At 34.5% G+C, this 13784-nt stretch overlaps 2 protein-coding genes across 2 annotated transcripts; both read right to left on the bottom strand.

Moving 5' to 3' along the window:
- Positions 1-3024: 3024 nt before the first annotated feature.
- Positions 3025-3672, bottom strand: LOC149133055 (general transcription factor II-I repeat domain-containing protein 2-like). Its single transcript, XM_089360665.1, has one exon. It carries the CDS (start codon positions 3670-3672, stop codon positions 3025-3027), a length of 648 nt encoding a protein of 215 aa, XP_089216791.1.
- A 431-nt stretch (positions 3673-4103) lies between these two features.
- Positions 4104-8342, bottom strand: LOC149133054 (general transcription factor II-I repeat domain-containing protein 2-like). Its single transcript, XM_089360663.1, has 2 exons — positions 8336-8342; positions 4104-4615 (listed from the first exon to the last, which is right to left on the bottom strand). The coding sequence occupies exons 1-2, from the start codon at positions 8340-8342 to the stop codon at positions 4104-4106; spliced, it is 519 nt and encodes a 172-aa protein (XP_089216789.1).
- Positions 8343-13784: the final 5442 nt, after the last annotated feature.

Raw genomic sequence — 13784 nt, 5'->3', positions numbered from 1 at the left:
AATCATTTTCACCGCTCCTAGTAAAACGGAAGTCACTGGCTACTGCTGCTTGACAATCCAATTAAGTGGCATTTATATGTGAAACATGTAATTAAAATATGACTCAAAGCCCACAATACAGTAATAAGGACTCTGCTGGAGAAAAACGCGATTGTTACGGTTGAGATGGCATTCATAATATATTGCATGAGTGCTGAAATGGAGACAAATACCAATTACGATTCATCATGTAAACCTCTTAGGAAGAATAGCAGATACATTTTAAGCTGAAATTATATTTTAATAATTTAAAGCAGTGGTTCTCAACCGAGCTCCATATGTCCCTTGATGGTCTGTATAAGATTTTTGTTCTTAAAATTTATGTGCAATAAAGGGGATGTATTTCTAACAACATCAACAGTAACAGTTGCTAGCCACAAGGGAAAAGGCAACAGTAATAACAATAATAATCCTTTTTCACTAACGGCTCAAAGCCTGAAATTTGTGAGAATGTTGATCACATCGACCCAAATAATTGCCTGGTACTTAGTTTATCGACCCCAAAAGGATGAAAGGCAAAGTCGCCTGGAATGCTAACAATTCTGCCAGCTCACAACCTCCGAATGATAACTCCAAAGAGTTTATGATAAACGTCTTGGCTACTTTCTTCTATCCACATATTAAACATTACACCGTATCAACTATCGGACCCCCCCCCGCTTCATCATCTCCACAGACATTCTTCAAGTTTCCCTTGGAAGTCAATACAACACGGTAGGAGGAGAAAAGAAAAGGAAGGAGGAAAAAAGAGAGGAAGGAGAAATAATGACATTCACAGAAAGCTCCCAAACAACCATGTCCATTTTAACGTTGCAACACAACGTTGCACTGTGTTGGAGCGTACATCCTTGGACCATCATCGTCTAGTCAAACTGGCGGAACTTCCTTCTTTTTCATACGCAAAATATCTTAATTTATTTATACAAATCTTAATGGAATTTAATTATAAAAATCTATGATGTGTTTTTAAGCATGGAATGGCTACGAGGGTACATCCAAGTAAGTAAGGAAATAAAGGGAGCCATAAGTTAAAAAAATTGTTGAGAACAATTGAATTAAAGGTGAACACTACACTGAATAACGTAGTTTTATATGACTCCAAAAACGATGGGATGTTCACGTTTGGAATGTCTATGGTAATAGGTTTTCTCGACGACAACTTGCAAAAGACTAAAGAACAACGACAGCAATAGTAACACTACCACCACCGTTCACAACATAAACAAGTACTACAAATACTATTGCTACTTACAAATTACCTACAAAACAGATAAATGTATGAATAGATGTAAGAGAAAAGAGAACAGAAATATGACAAATACTAAGAAACCGTTACACAGCCCATCAAATAAATAAATATAATATGTTAAGCCAAGAACTTCAATGAAAATATTATGAACATTTAGAATAATGAAAGTGTCAATCAAAAATACTTGAATGACTTAAATCAGTTTCAAACCCAAACAGAAAAATAAGAATATCGTTAACAAATAAAGTCATTGAAATAAATGTTAGGAAAAAAAATACAAGGAAAAGTAGTAGAAAATGTTATTAGTAAAACCATAAGCAACACCGAAAAAATTGTTGTGATATATCACAACAAAACCAAAAGGAACATAGAGACTATGTTATAGACTTTAATTGCAAATAGCAGTATTATGTCCTTCTACTTAATGTTCTGCAGCAGACTCTAAATGTATTGAGTGAATCTCATTAGGACGAATATTTCTTCTGAATATATTTATGTATAAGATACATTGAATCCCTCAAGCGACATTGCTTTGAACTGCATAACTGTATGTATACATATACAAATATGTATGTTTGTGTGTGTGTATATATATGTGTGTGTGTGTGTGTGTGTTTGTGTGTGATATATATATATATATATATATCCACATACATATATATATACATACATATATATACACATATATATATATAAACACACATGTATATATACATACATATATATATATATATATATATATATGTATATATATACATATATATATATATGTATATATGTATGTATGGATGTCTATATATACACACACAGACACATACACACACACACACACACACACACACACACACACACACACACATATATATATATATATATGCATGTACATAGGTAGTAATACATACATGCACTGCACACGCTCACACTCAGAGACACAGATGCACAAACACACACGTATATAAGTGAGATAGACTGAGAGAGAAAGAGAGTGAGAGAAAGAGAGAGAGAGAGAGAACGAGATAAAGCGACAGGGAAGGATAAAGATTGAAAGCAGATAATCGTTTCTATTAGTCAAGCAAAACCGAACAAATTTTTAGATGTGATCTACTAATGCTCTGTAACATCAACGATAATCGTGTTTATACGAATCCATTATTACTTTAAAAAACCAAGTTACAAAATTTCATTCGATTCTATACTTAAGATTGTCAACTTACAAATTATTTTAACCGCAACAAGTTTTCCTTGTACCGTAATCCCACCAACTCTGTCCGTTATATATATATATTGACTTTTACAATAAAATCTTTACTCATCTAAATAAAAATATCTCCCTTATGTCTATTCATCCCACGTTCCAAAGAATCAGCATTCAGAAATATTTCAAAATATCATAGTGATACGTTAGGCCAGGGGTGTCAAACTCAATCGCACTGGGGTAAAAACTCAAAAAACACTTTAGGTCACGGGCCAAACAGGATACATATTTATTGAACAGACTAAAACTTTTTAAACATGAACATGTATTGAAACAGATGGTATATAATTCTATTCCAAAAATAAATTAACTTCAACTTAAATTGCTTAAAATATTTTGTTCTGCATAAAAATATCTCCTATCAAAATTGTAGAAATTTAAAATAAGAACATGTTGCAAAAAAAAAAAGCAAGAAAAAAATTTAAATAAAAATGTGTATTTTAGTGAAAATTAAAATATTAAATCAAACTTTAAATTTTCTTTATTCAATTTTATCCGAGTTACATACTTGGCACCTTTTCTTGGCAACATTTTCATTGATATTTGGGGCGAGGTTCTTTGTTGTTGAAACTCTCAGGATGGACTGCACGTATTCATCTGTGAGTCGAATCTTCTGTGAAGTTTTATTCATCTTCATCACAGAGAACAGCTGCTCACACAGATATGTGCATCCATACAAAGACAGCGTTAGAGCTGCATGTAAACTAAGTTCGGGCATTGCTTCAAATATGAAGCGAGTGAACTGTGCAGGCCACACAGAGTTGTACTTTGCTTTTAATGTCCCCTTATAGAACTGCAGTTCTATAAGCTCCATTTTATTCTGTACAGGTGCAGTTTCCACATTGAGGGCAAATGGGTTGCGAAGCAGTACGAAATTATTTTTCTGTGTTTCAAAGTCACTAATGCGCCGTGCGAATTCAGTGTGGAGCGCACTTAGTTTATCAGCAAAGTGTTGCGTTGAGAACACCGTGGAGCTGACTTGACTCAACATTACTTGGCAACCGGGAAAGTGAGACAAGTTCAACTGGTACATTTGTGTTTCCCATAAGCGCAGCTTCAATTGAAATGACTTCACTGCGTCATTTGTGATCCGATTGAAATGCGGTCTATCAGAAACACCAACTCGCATTTCCACTTTTCATCCTGCAGCACTTTGCATTCTTTTCCTTCACTGTCCATGAACTGACATGTCTCCTCAACCAGCTCAGAAACTCTATTGAGCGAGCCACTGCACCTCCTTGCGATAAAGGACTTCACCGAACCCCGACACGGGAAGACTGAAATTGGCGGTGATTTAACCCTTTGGCTCGGATAAATATTACGGCTTGCTTTACAGTGCTCGTCACATATTCCATTTTAAAGACTTTTGCGCACAGTATTTCCTGGTGTATGATACAGTGTTATGTTGTCAACTCAGCAGCGCACTTCCTTCTTGCATCTTTAAACATAGCCTACCAACTAGTCAACTTTTCTCACCGCACATTGCAAGTGATCCATCGGTTGTAAGCCCAACAAGTTTGTCTCAAGACAATTTAATGTCGGTTATGCTCTGACATTTTTTCACAAAGGTCTTTTTCCTGATATTGTCCCGTGCATCGATTTAATGTCCAAAATTTCCTCCATGACGAACAAATAGGTGTCCACTCCACGAATGAAGATTGCTAGCTGTGCCGTATCAGTCGTGTCAGTAGTCTCATCCACTGCAAGAGAATATGCAACAAAATCATTTTCTTTTTCAATCAACTGTGTTTTCAAATCAGTGGCCATCTCACACACCCGATCAGCAATTGTATTTCTACTAATACTCACAGCAAACATTTGCTTCTTGTCTGGACACAAAATGTCACACATTTTCAGCACGCAGCTCTTCACAAATTCTCCTTCGGTAAACGGCCGGGCTGATTTTGCGATTTCCTCTGCCACAATAAAACTTGTTTTAACAGCAGCTTCACTTTGTGATTTTGCTTTGGTTAAAATGTCTGTTGCAATGTGAGATTCCTCTTCAACTAGTCTACCTTTCGTTGCTTCTGCTAAGCAGAGAGGTATTTGTACTTGTCGTGCTGTGTTGTCGCCTGCTGGCGTTTGAGATTGTGTTTTATAAGTACAGCAACAGTAGCATCAAAATTAAGACACACAAGTTTGCCATCAATGTCAGTAAATATGTACTTGGTTTCTCACTGGATTTGAAATGTTCTGTAATTAGCATCGACTTTTCTCTTGGCCATTTATATAGATAGTTACTACTACTGAATGACGTCACGTGAAAGTGATCACCCGAAAGAGCGGTAAAGCGGCTGTTGCAGTGCATTATGGGATTAGTAGATTTTTGCGTCATCAACGCTTCACAACACGCGATTAGAGAATTGAAAGAGGCGTTTTCCAGCATGCTTTGTTGAAGTTACAATTAAGACTTGTGACTGTATTATCATACCTCTTCATGTTTTTTTTTGTTTGTTTTTATACAGACGATGTGTAATAGTTACAATGGTGTTGCTTCTAGTCGTGTATTAAATTATTACTACTTTTGGTGCCACCCTTAGTAACAAAAGGTAGTTCAGTCAGTGCTATGTATAATGTAATGGTCTGTTTTCGCCACGGACTATGTACGAGTTGTTGTAGCAAGAAGCCTGGGTGTTGCTGTAGGCAGCAAAGTACTCTATTTGCTGTTACCGCCATTTGGACCAATTTCATCCTGATATCAAAATGATCCCGCGGGCCGGATGAAATTGTGGCAGTAGCTCGCGGACCGAGAATTTGTCTCGTCTGCATTAGGCCAATCAAATGTCTCTATTAAGATATTAAGATGAGTTATGCAAAGAAGAACATTCTCAGCTCTTTAATAAAAACAAACGAAAAGCAAATGCAATGACGCCTAATAGATTTATTGAAACTCTTCCTTCCAGCCTTCTAATGATGTCGAATTCTCGCACAAGAAGGTGACTTAGGAATACTCGACCACAGTTTGTAGAAAATGTGTGAAAAGTCACTTTTTCAAGAAGCTAAGTTGAAATGTAACTTCTAAATCATCAGTGCTGACATGAACAGAAACAAATACTTCTCGATTCATTTATAACTGAAATTCCTCAGAAAACAATAGTATAGAATTAATTTGAGTTGTAGTTGAGACTCGTAACTGTTACACATTGTGTGACTTGATGAAAACACTGCTGTTGGCTCCGATAAATTGGCTAAGATTACCTCTAGTGCAAATGCACCATGTTGTGGACAAAATTGTTGTTTACCAAGGAATTTTCAACAATATCAGAATTGTACAAACCGAGATATTATTTCTTTCTAGTGTAAGATGTATGATAAAAAAAAAACATTCTTTTAATCTCTGTCCAATAGATACCTGTATAAGTTCTGTTTGAAAGAAAAAAAAAACTCTATCGATAAAAGAATTAATTGTAATCTCTAAGTCGGCTGTGCTTAACTAAATGCGTACAAAAGACGATAAGAGTATTACATCAGTAGCTTCAGTTAATTTCACTATGCCTATTAAAAAATGTGGACAAGAATTAAATTAGAGGTAGATGATTTTACGTGCGTTTAAACACGCTTCTTCATAGCTGGATATACAAAATTAAATTTAAAATTTACGCATGCTGAATTAAAATATGTTATGATTACACGCTTACCCACTACCCAGCCTAAGCCAATTAGCTAATGAAAATATTTTCTTGCAGTATATGTTGTGCCTTCGAACATATTTCTCACCATATAGCCTTCCGCTCTGATGATATGATAAAGTCAATTCAGTTCTTTAAACATCTTGGTTGCTGTTTTTAAACTGTCGTGTATTTTCCACAAACATATTCATAAAAACGAGTTGGATGACTCGCATGCCTGCTTAGAGATAATCATCAGATATGGCAAGAAATTAGTGGAAGATAATAACAATGCATCTGAATTCCTAAAAGTTCCTTGACGCTGAATATTGATAAATAGGATTTTTGAACTAAATCTATTTGTAATCTAGTTTATCAAATTAGCCATAATGAATTGTGTGCTGACCTTTCAGGTTTATATCCACTTAAAATAATGTCCATGCTAACTAATGTGAAACCTTATCTTGCATGTGTGTTATTATATCTAATATATTCTTCACAACATTGAAGAAATTCACCCTTTAATGAGAGATCAAATTCTGGTCATAGAGGAATTTGTAACGGCAATGAATATCAATAATGAAAAAAGGGATATTAGAAAGACTGTAGAACCTACAATAGAAAAAAATACCAGTTGATATCGAAATAAATACTAATTTTTCAGTCATTAATCCTGCTGAGAAGTGCAATGATTAGGAACCTGTAAATTATGTAAACCGTTGAGAATGGTAATATCTATGTCAATACCTTTGAGGCACATGTTTTGCTAGAGAGATTTGATGAGACTTCCGTAGTTTATATATTTGATACAGAAAACATGTAGCATTAGGTACAACGTATGTTATTTATTTCTGTACACTGCTATCTAAATTCAAATATTGTCAACATCAATCATATCCTTAAGTGTTTTCGGAGTCGTTATTTGAAATTCGAGTCCATAAGATTTTTTTTATTAAATGCATATTTCTATGTATGTATCATTGTTTCCGTGTTTGCTACCGTCCTCAGCTTGACAACCGATGTCGGTTTGTCGACTTCCATAACGTAGCGGTTTGGTAAAAGACACCGATAAAATAATTACCGGGGTTAAAAAATAGAACTATTTTGGTCGATTCATTCAACTAAAGTACCTAAAGGTGATGCCCCAGCTTGGCTGCGGTGTAGTTCTGAAGTATGTAATATTTCCATAAAAATAATGCTGTACAATAGTGAAAGTAAAGTGACTGCATTAGAGGAGATGCAAAATATTGACACCAGAAAGGATTGCATTATTACAAGCGAGACTAAGTCGGTGAGCTGGTAGAATCGTTAGCACGCTGGACAAAATCCTTAGCAGTATTTCACTCATTTTCACGTTCTGAGTTAAAACTTCGCCGAGGTCGACTTTGCCTTTCATCATTTCGGGGCCGATAAATTAACTACCAGTTCTATATTTAAGAGGAGGAATTATTTACATTATTTACATTATTTATATTATTTATATTTGACAGATATTTGTCGCTGATATTTCCTCCAGCCTTTATCAGGTGTCTTGGGGAGATTTCGAACCTGGGTTCTCATTCCTAAGGTATTTTTTGATGTTATTATTATTATCATTAAGGTCACTGCCTGGAATCGAACTCGGAATCTTGGGGTTAGTAGCCCGCGCCCTTAACCACTAAATAATGTAAATTAAGTACCAGTTGCGTACTGGGTCGACCTAATCGACTGGCTCCCTCCCTCAAAATTTCTGGCCTTGTGCGTATTACGGAAAGGTATATTATAAGCCAGATTCAAGAATCAATGCCAATAAAATCGGTGCATTGTTTTAGTATAAATTTATGACAGCTTGTTATTTATTTATTTATTTGTTTTTTGAAAATATTCCTATCCTTCAATATTAGGGGGGAAAAATCATGCTATAGTATATACTCCTCACAATTTGCTGCTTGATTGTCCGAATATAATAATATAGCAATTTCATGCAAACACCGAAAAGTGTTTATATATTATATAATATATATAATACAAAGAATATATATGCATGTATACACACATATATGTACATACTTACATCTACATGTGTATATAGATGCATATCAGGGTACAGGGCGTTAGAACAATGAACTACAGACAACGGAACGAATACATAGGGAAGCGGAAAACACCTTGGAATATTCCTTCATCAGCTGCCTCTATTCTAACCCGACATTTCGAAGATAATGCAGAACGTACTCTAGAACAGTCTCTTCCTGAGTAGTGGATCAACCCACTAAACAGAGGATTCCAAGGTGGCAAACACAAACCAAGACAGGAAAAATTGAACAGTGAAAACAACATAAAAAAGACGTACGGGCAAACGCGAATCTGAGTGAAAAGAGTGAAAAGAAAGTTGACCACAGGTCACACGAGAGCAGAGAGGATGGTGTAGGGAGGAAGTGGAAGAAGGAGGAAGAGACAGAAGTGTTTCGCAGTGAAGTAGATGCCAAGACAACAGAAGGGAGCAGAGCGAGAGTGGGAGATGGGTAAGAAGAAAGATAGATAGGTAGATAAATAGAGGGATAGATAGAGAAAGAGAGAGGATGGTAGAGGTGGAAAGTGGAACAAGGAGGAAGAGACAGAAGTGTATAGCAGTGAAGTAGAAGCCAGGACAACAGAAGGGAGCAGAGCGAGAGTGGGAGATGGGTAAGAAGAAAGATAGATAGGTAGATAAATAGAGGGATAGATAGAAAGATAGAGAAAGAGTGAGGATGGTAGAGGTGGGAAGTGGAACAAGGAGGAAGAGACAGAAGTGTATAGCAGGGAAGTAGACAGAGAGAGAGAGAGAGAGAGAGAGAGAGAGAGAGAGAGAGAGAGAGAGAGAGAGAGAGAGAGAGACATATATATACATTCATGTATATATATAGGCATATATAGATGCATTTATGCATGTATGTATCTATCTATATATGTATATATTTTTTTCAGGGTTAAATAAAAAGACAATAAACGGAAAATATGACATACCTATATATATATAATTAAAAGAAAAACGTGTAGTAAATAAACAAACATATACAAAATACACAGGTGAACAGAAATTACAGAAGGTTCCTAATTCTTCATTAGTTATCGGTGGGAGTGGTCAAATGCAATTTCAGCCATTATCGATAATATTGCTTCCACTCTGGGGGCACCGAAAAGAAATTTTTTGGGGGATGGGATCAAAACATAAGAAAACGAGACGGACTAGAGACGAGACCATTTCTGGACGGACGAGGGACAAAATAATAAAGGGAATAAAGGCTTAACGCCACATGAAGACAACAATTAAGCCTTGGTGCTGCATGACAAGGCAAAAGTGGATAACAAGAAGGAGAGATGTAAATTGTACTAGAGGACGATAGACATGGATGGAGTAGAGCGAGGAGTTCAGAAAATCGTGTCGAGTGAGGTCGGAGACAACGCGGAAAGGAATAACGCCGCCTTAGGTTGTCGCGTGTTACTGGGAGGAACGTAACAGAGAAAGAGACATAGTGAAAGAGCGAGTGAAAGAGAGAATGAAAGGAAATTAAGTGAAGCAAATGGACAAAGAAATAATGAGTGCGTCCGTAACAAATTATATTTTCATTACGATGGCTGAAATAGCGTTTAATCCCTCTGGTCGATAACTGATGAAGAATTTGAGACATTCTATGTTTTCTGTTTGCCAGTGTGTTTAGTATCTGTTCGTTTGTTTATTTACTACACGTATAGGTACGTCATATTTTCCGTTTGTTGCCCTTTTTTTAATCCTGAAAATATTATTTATGTAACCCATACACTCATTAATTTTTTACGTGTATATATATATATATATATATATATATATATATATATATATATATATATATATATAGAATACATGCAAATATTTACAAAATACGTTAGAACACCTATAGTTTTGTTATAGATTTTAAATAAAGTTGTGACAAAACATTGGACTATTGAAATATTCTAGAGATATATATTCACAATCTGTCTCAGATAAATCATATATAAAACTTTCATGCAAGCTTTTTTCACTTAATCATGTTAAGTTGTGTGTTTGAAATATTCTGATGTCTAAGTAATATTTCTTTCCTAATATTTCGTTGCTTGTGATTAGATTACAAATAAAATATTATTAAAATTTTGTTTATTTCTGATTAATAATGGTTCATAAACATCAAATTTGGTTGTAAATGAATTTTTATTAAAATCTAATAAAAAATAATTAAACTATTAATTTACTTAAAGCAAATATAACATAAAATTTAATACGAAAGTTAACAAATTTGAACTCAAGATCAATAAATTTTTTCGCAGAAACACAGGGGTTATATAAAATGCAAATTTGACATTTCGAGACAACTCAATTAAAACTGAAACTGAAAGTAATTGCATATTATTTTAATTTTTTTGATGTAGACATATTTTGAAAGGATTTTCACTTTAAGCACATGAATGTATGTAAATGACAATACACTATAAATACAGATCTGATATGATTTAAATTGTTAGCTTTCTCTAGATTGTTTTCTCGTACTATTAACGTTACTTATAAGTGACGTCGGTAATGACCTCACGAAGGTCTACTATGAAGTAAACCAATAGGTTTCAGCCGGTGTTGCATTCCTAGTTTAATCCTTTTATTAGATATATAAGGCCATAATATATATCTCTCATGGTTATAAAATGTTTTAATATACAACACATCACAGAGGTTTAAATGGCTTTTAATGTAGAATAATCAATTCGACAGCTGCTGAGCGTCGTACAATGTCACATACTGTTGTAAGTCTCAAGAAAATAAATTGCATTTCCGTCTCAGTGATGTCTAAAATCATTTATCTTTTATCTTTTACTTGTTTCAGTCATTGAACTGCAGTCATTCTGTGTAACCGTCTTTTGTGGTTCAGTCGAAAAAATCGACACCGGGTCTTGTTTTAAAGCCTTCTATGCTATGTATGTTGACTGCATTGAGGCCGTACCGCTACGTTACAGTGATGTAACTAACTTATTGATTATATGCGTTTTGCTCCATCTATCTATATATCTATCTATCTATCTATCTATCTATCTATCTATCTATCTATCTATCTATCTATCTATATATATATATATATATATATATATATATATATATATATATATATATATATTCTTTTATTCTTTTATTTGTTTCAGTCATTTGACTGCGGCTATGCTAGAGCACCGCCTTCAATCGAACCAATCGACCCTAGGATTTAGTCTTTGTAAGCCTAGCACTTATTCTATTGGTTCTTTTGCAGAACCGCTAGATTACGGGAACGTAAACACGCCGGCATCGGTCGCCAAGTGATGATGTGGGGATAAACACAGACACAAGCATATACACACACACACACACACACACACACGCACACACACACGCACGCACACACACATACAAACATATATATATATATATATATATATATATATATGACGAGCTTCTTTCAGTTTTCGTTGAACAAATCCGCTCATAAGACTTTCATCTGTCCCCAGCTGTAGTAGAAGACACTTGTCAGAGATGCCACGCAGTGGGACTGAACCTGGAAGCATGTGGTTGGTAAGCACTCTTGCGCCATATGGGAATTGTTATGAGAGAATGAGAAAGAAAGTCTTAATATCAACTGTATTGAGCGTTTTATAACGATCTCCTAAAAACCAGTCTTAAACCATACAGCATCCATATATATATAGTTATACACATTGTATATCGATTAATAGGAATAAAAAAAATTAAATATATTTCGCTGAATATCATCATAAAATTCATTTTGTATCTGTTGACATAGGAAGTTTAACAAATGATGTGCTACTTAAAATGAATACTCTAACACTTCGACACCATCTCCATTTCATTAAAATATATTATCAACATATAAATATACTTGAATATATATATATATATATATATATATATATATATATATATATATATATATTTACATATAAAGTGAATATATTTATTTTATTAATAATATAGTTTTCTTTTACCAACGGCTTTATCCTTCTTTATATTTCTATTAATAATTCTAATTCTGAGGAATATGAATTTGTCGTATTTCTAGATTTCTTAAATAAAGAATTCATTGAGATACCATTGGCTTTGATATAACAGAAAAGTTATCTCTATGCCTCACACACACACACACACACACACACACACACACACACACACACACACACACACACACACACACACACACAGACACTCACACACTCACACACACACATACACTCACACACTCACACACACACATACGCTTACACATATATATACAAATAATAATGCATGTGTATGTATATGTGTATGTATGTGTGTATATGTATGTATGCGTATGTATGTATGTATGTATGTATATATGTAAGTATGTATGTATGTATGCATGTATGTATGTATGTATGTATGTATCTATCTATCTATAACTCTTATATGAAACTTCCTCTCTCCCTGTTTAGTTCTGTATTGCTTTCTGTCGAAGAGCGTAGGCTCGAAACGTAAAAGACTTTCTCACTTCCCGGGCGTTAAACTAATACATCTTTTTGTTGTTTACACACCCGTCTTCGTTTTTTTTTTGTTGTTGTAAATTCTTCCTATATATCCCTTGATTGAACATTGAGTACAACTTTAATGGTCTTGAGCGATCTCCTCATATAAGCGCCTCGCACATCAAAGTAAAATCATAGATCGTAGTAGACGAAATTAGTCCGTCATGAGCCCCGGAATTCCTAAATCCAGTGATTTCGATCCATTTGACCCCGTGAGTTGGAAGCACAGGTCATCGCATGCCAGTCAAATAAAATAAATTATTCTGAATTATGGATTAAAATTTTGGCACAAGGCCAGTAATTTCGGCGTAAGAGATAAAACGGAAACATCGACACCACTGTTCAATTGGTACTTATTTTATCGCAAAGATTAAATGCAAAATCAACGTCGAAACCGATTTATTCATTTATTACAGCACTACAAACATGTTGAGTTGCGCCACCCACTCATATATGTATAATGCGGAATATAAATGAATGTTGTTAAATATTTCTTTAATTTTCAATTCCTGTAATAGATTCTGGATTATGTAATTTTAAATTGCGTCACTCTCTTTTTCTTAATACATGCAGACACGAACACATGGATATTTTCGTGTGTATGAATGAGTGTTTGTGTGTTTGTGCATGTGAGAGCATGTACATATGTATACATGTACACATGCATAGACGCAGAAACACATGCACACACTCACACACGCATACAGTGAGATATTTACATATACATATACATACATAAACATATATAAAAACAGGCTGTGTATTCTTACATTATATGAATATTTTTTCCCACCTAAAAAACAAGTTATCATTTCTTTGCAATTACTTATTAAAAAAATACACCTCTTTTACGTGGACTTTAGTTATATATGCACCATCGGATAAGAGGCCTTGGAACGATACAAAATATTCATATGTGTACTGAGATGGATAAAACGAATTCGTTAGCCTATTTTCTCCAAGAGTCATTACATTTTTGCACAGGATATTGGTCCCCTTCGTCAGAAAACGCCACTGTATAAATAAATAAAAAAAACGTAGAAGCTTTTGAATAAAACAAATTGGAAACAGATTTATG

The sequence above is a fragment of the Octopus bimaculoides genome, chromosome 12 (assembly GCF_046866305.1).
Source record: "Octopus bimaculoides isolate indiv1 chromosome 12, ASM4686630v1, whole genome shotgun sequence".
Lineage (NCBI taxonomy): Eukaryota > Metazoa > Mollusca > Cephalopoda > Octopoda > Octopodidae > Octopus > Octopus bimaculoides.
The sequence above is the reverse complement of the archived record's forward strand: the minus strand, read 5'-3'. Positions and strand labels throughout refer to the sequence as shown.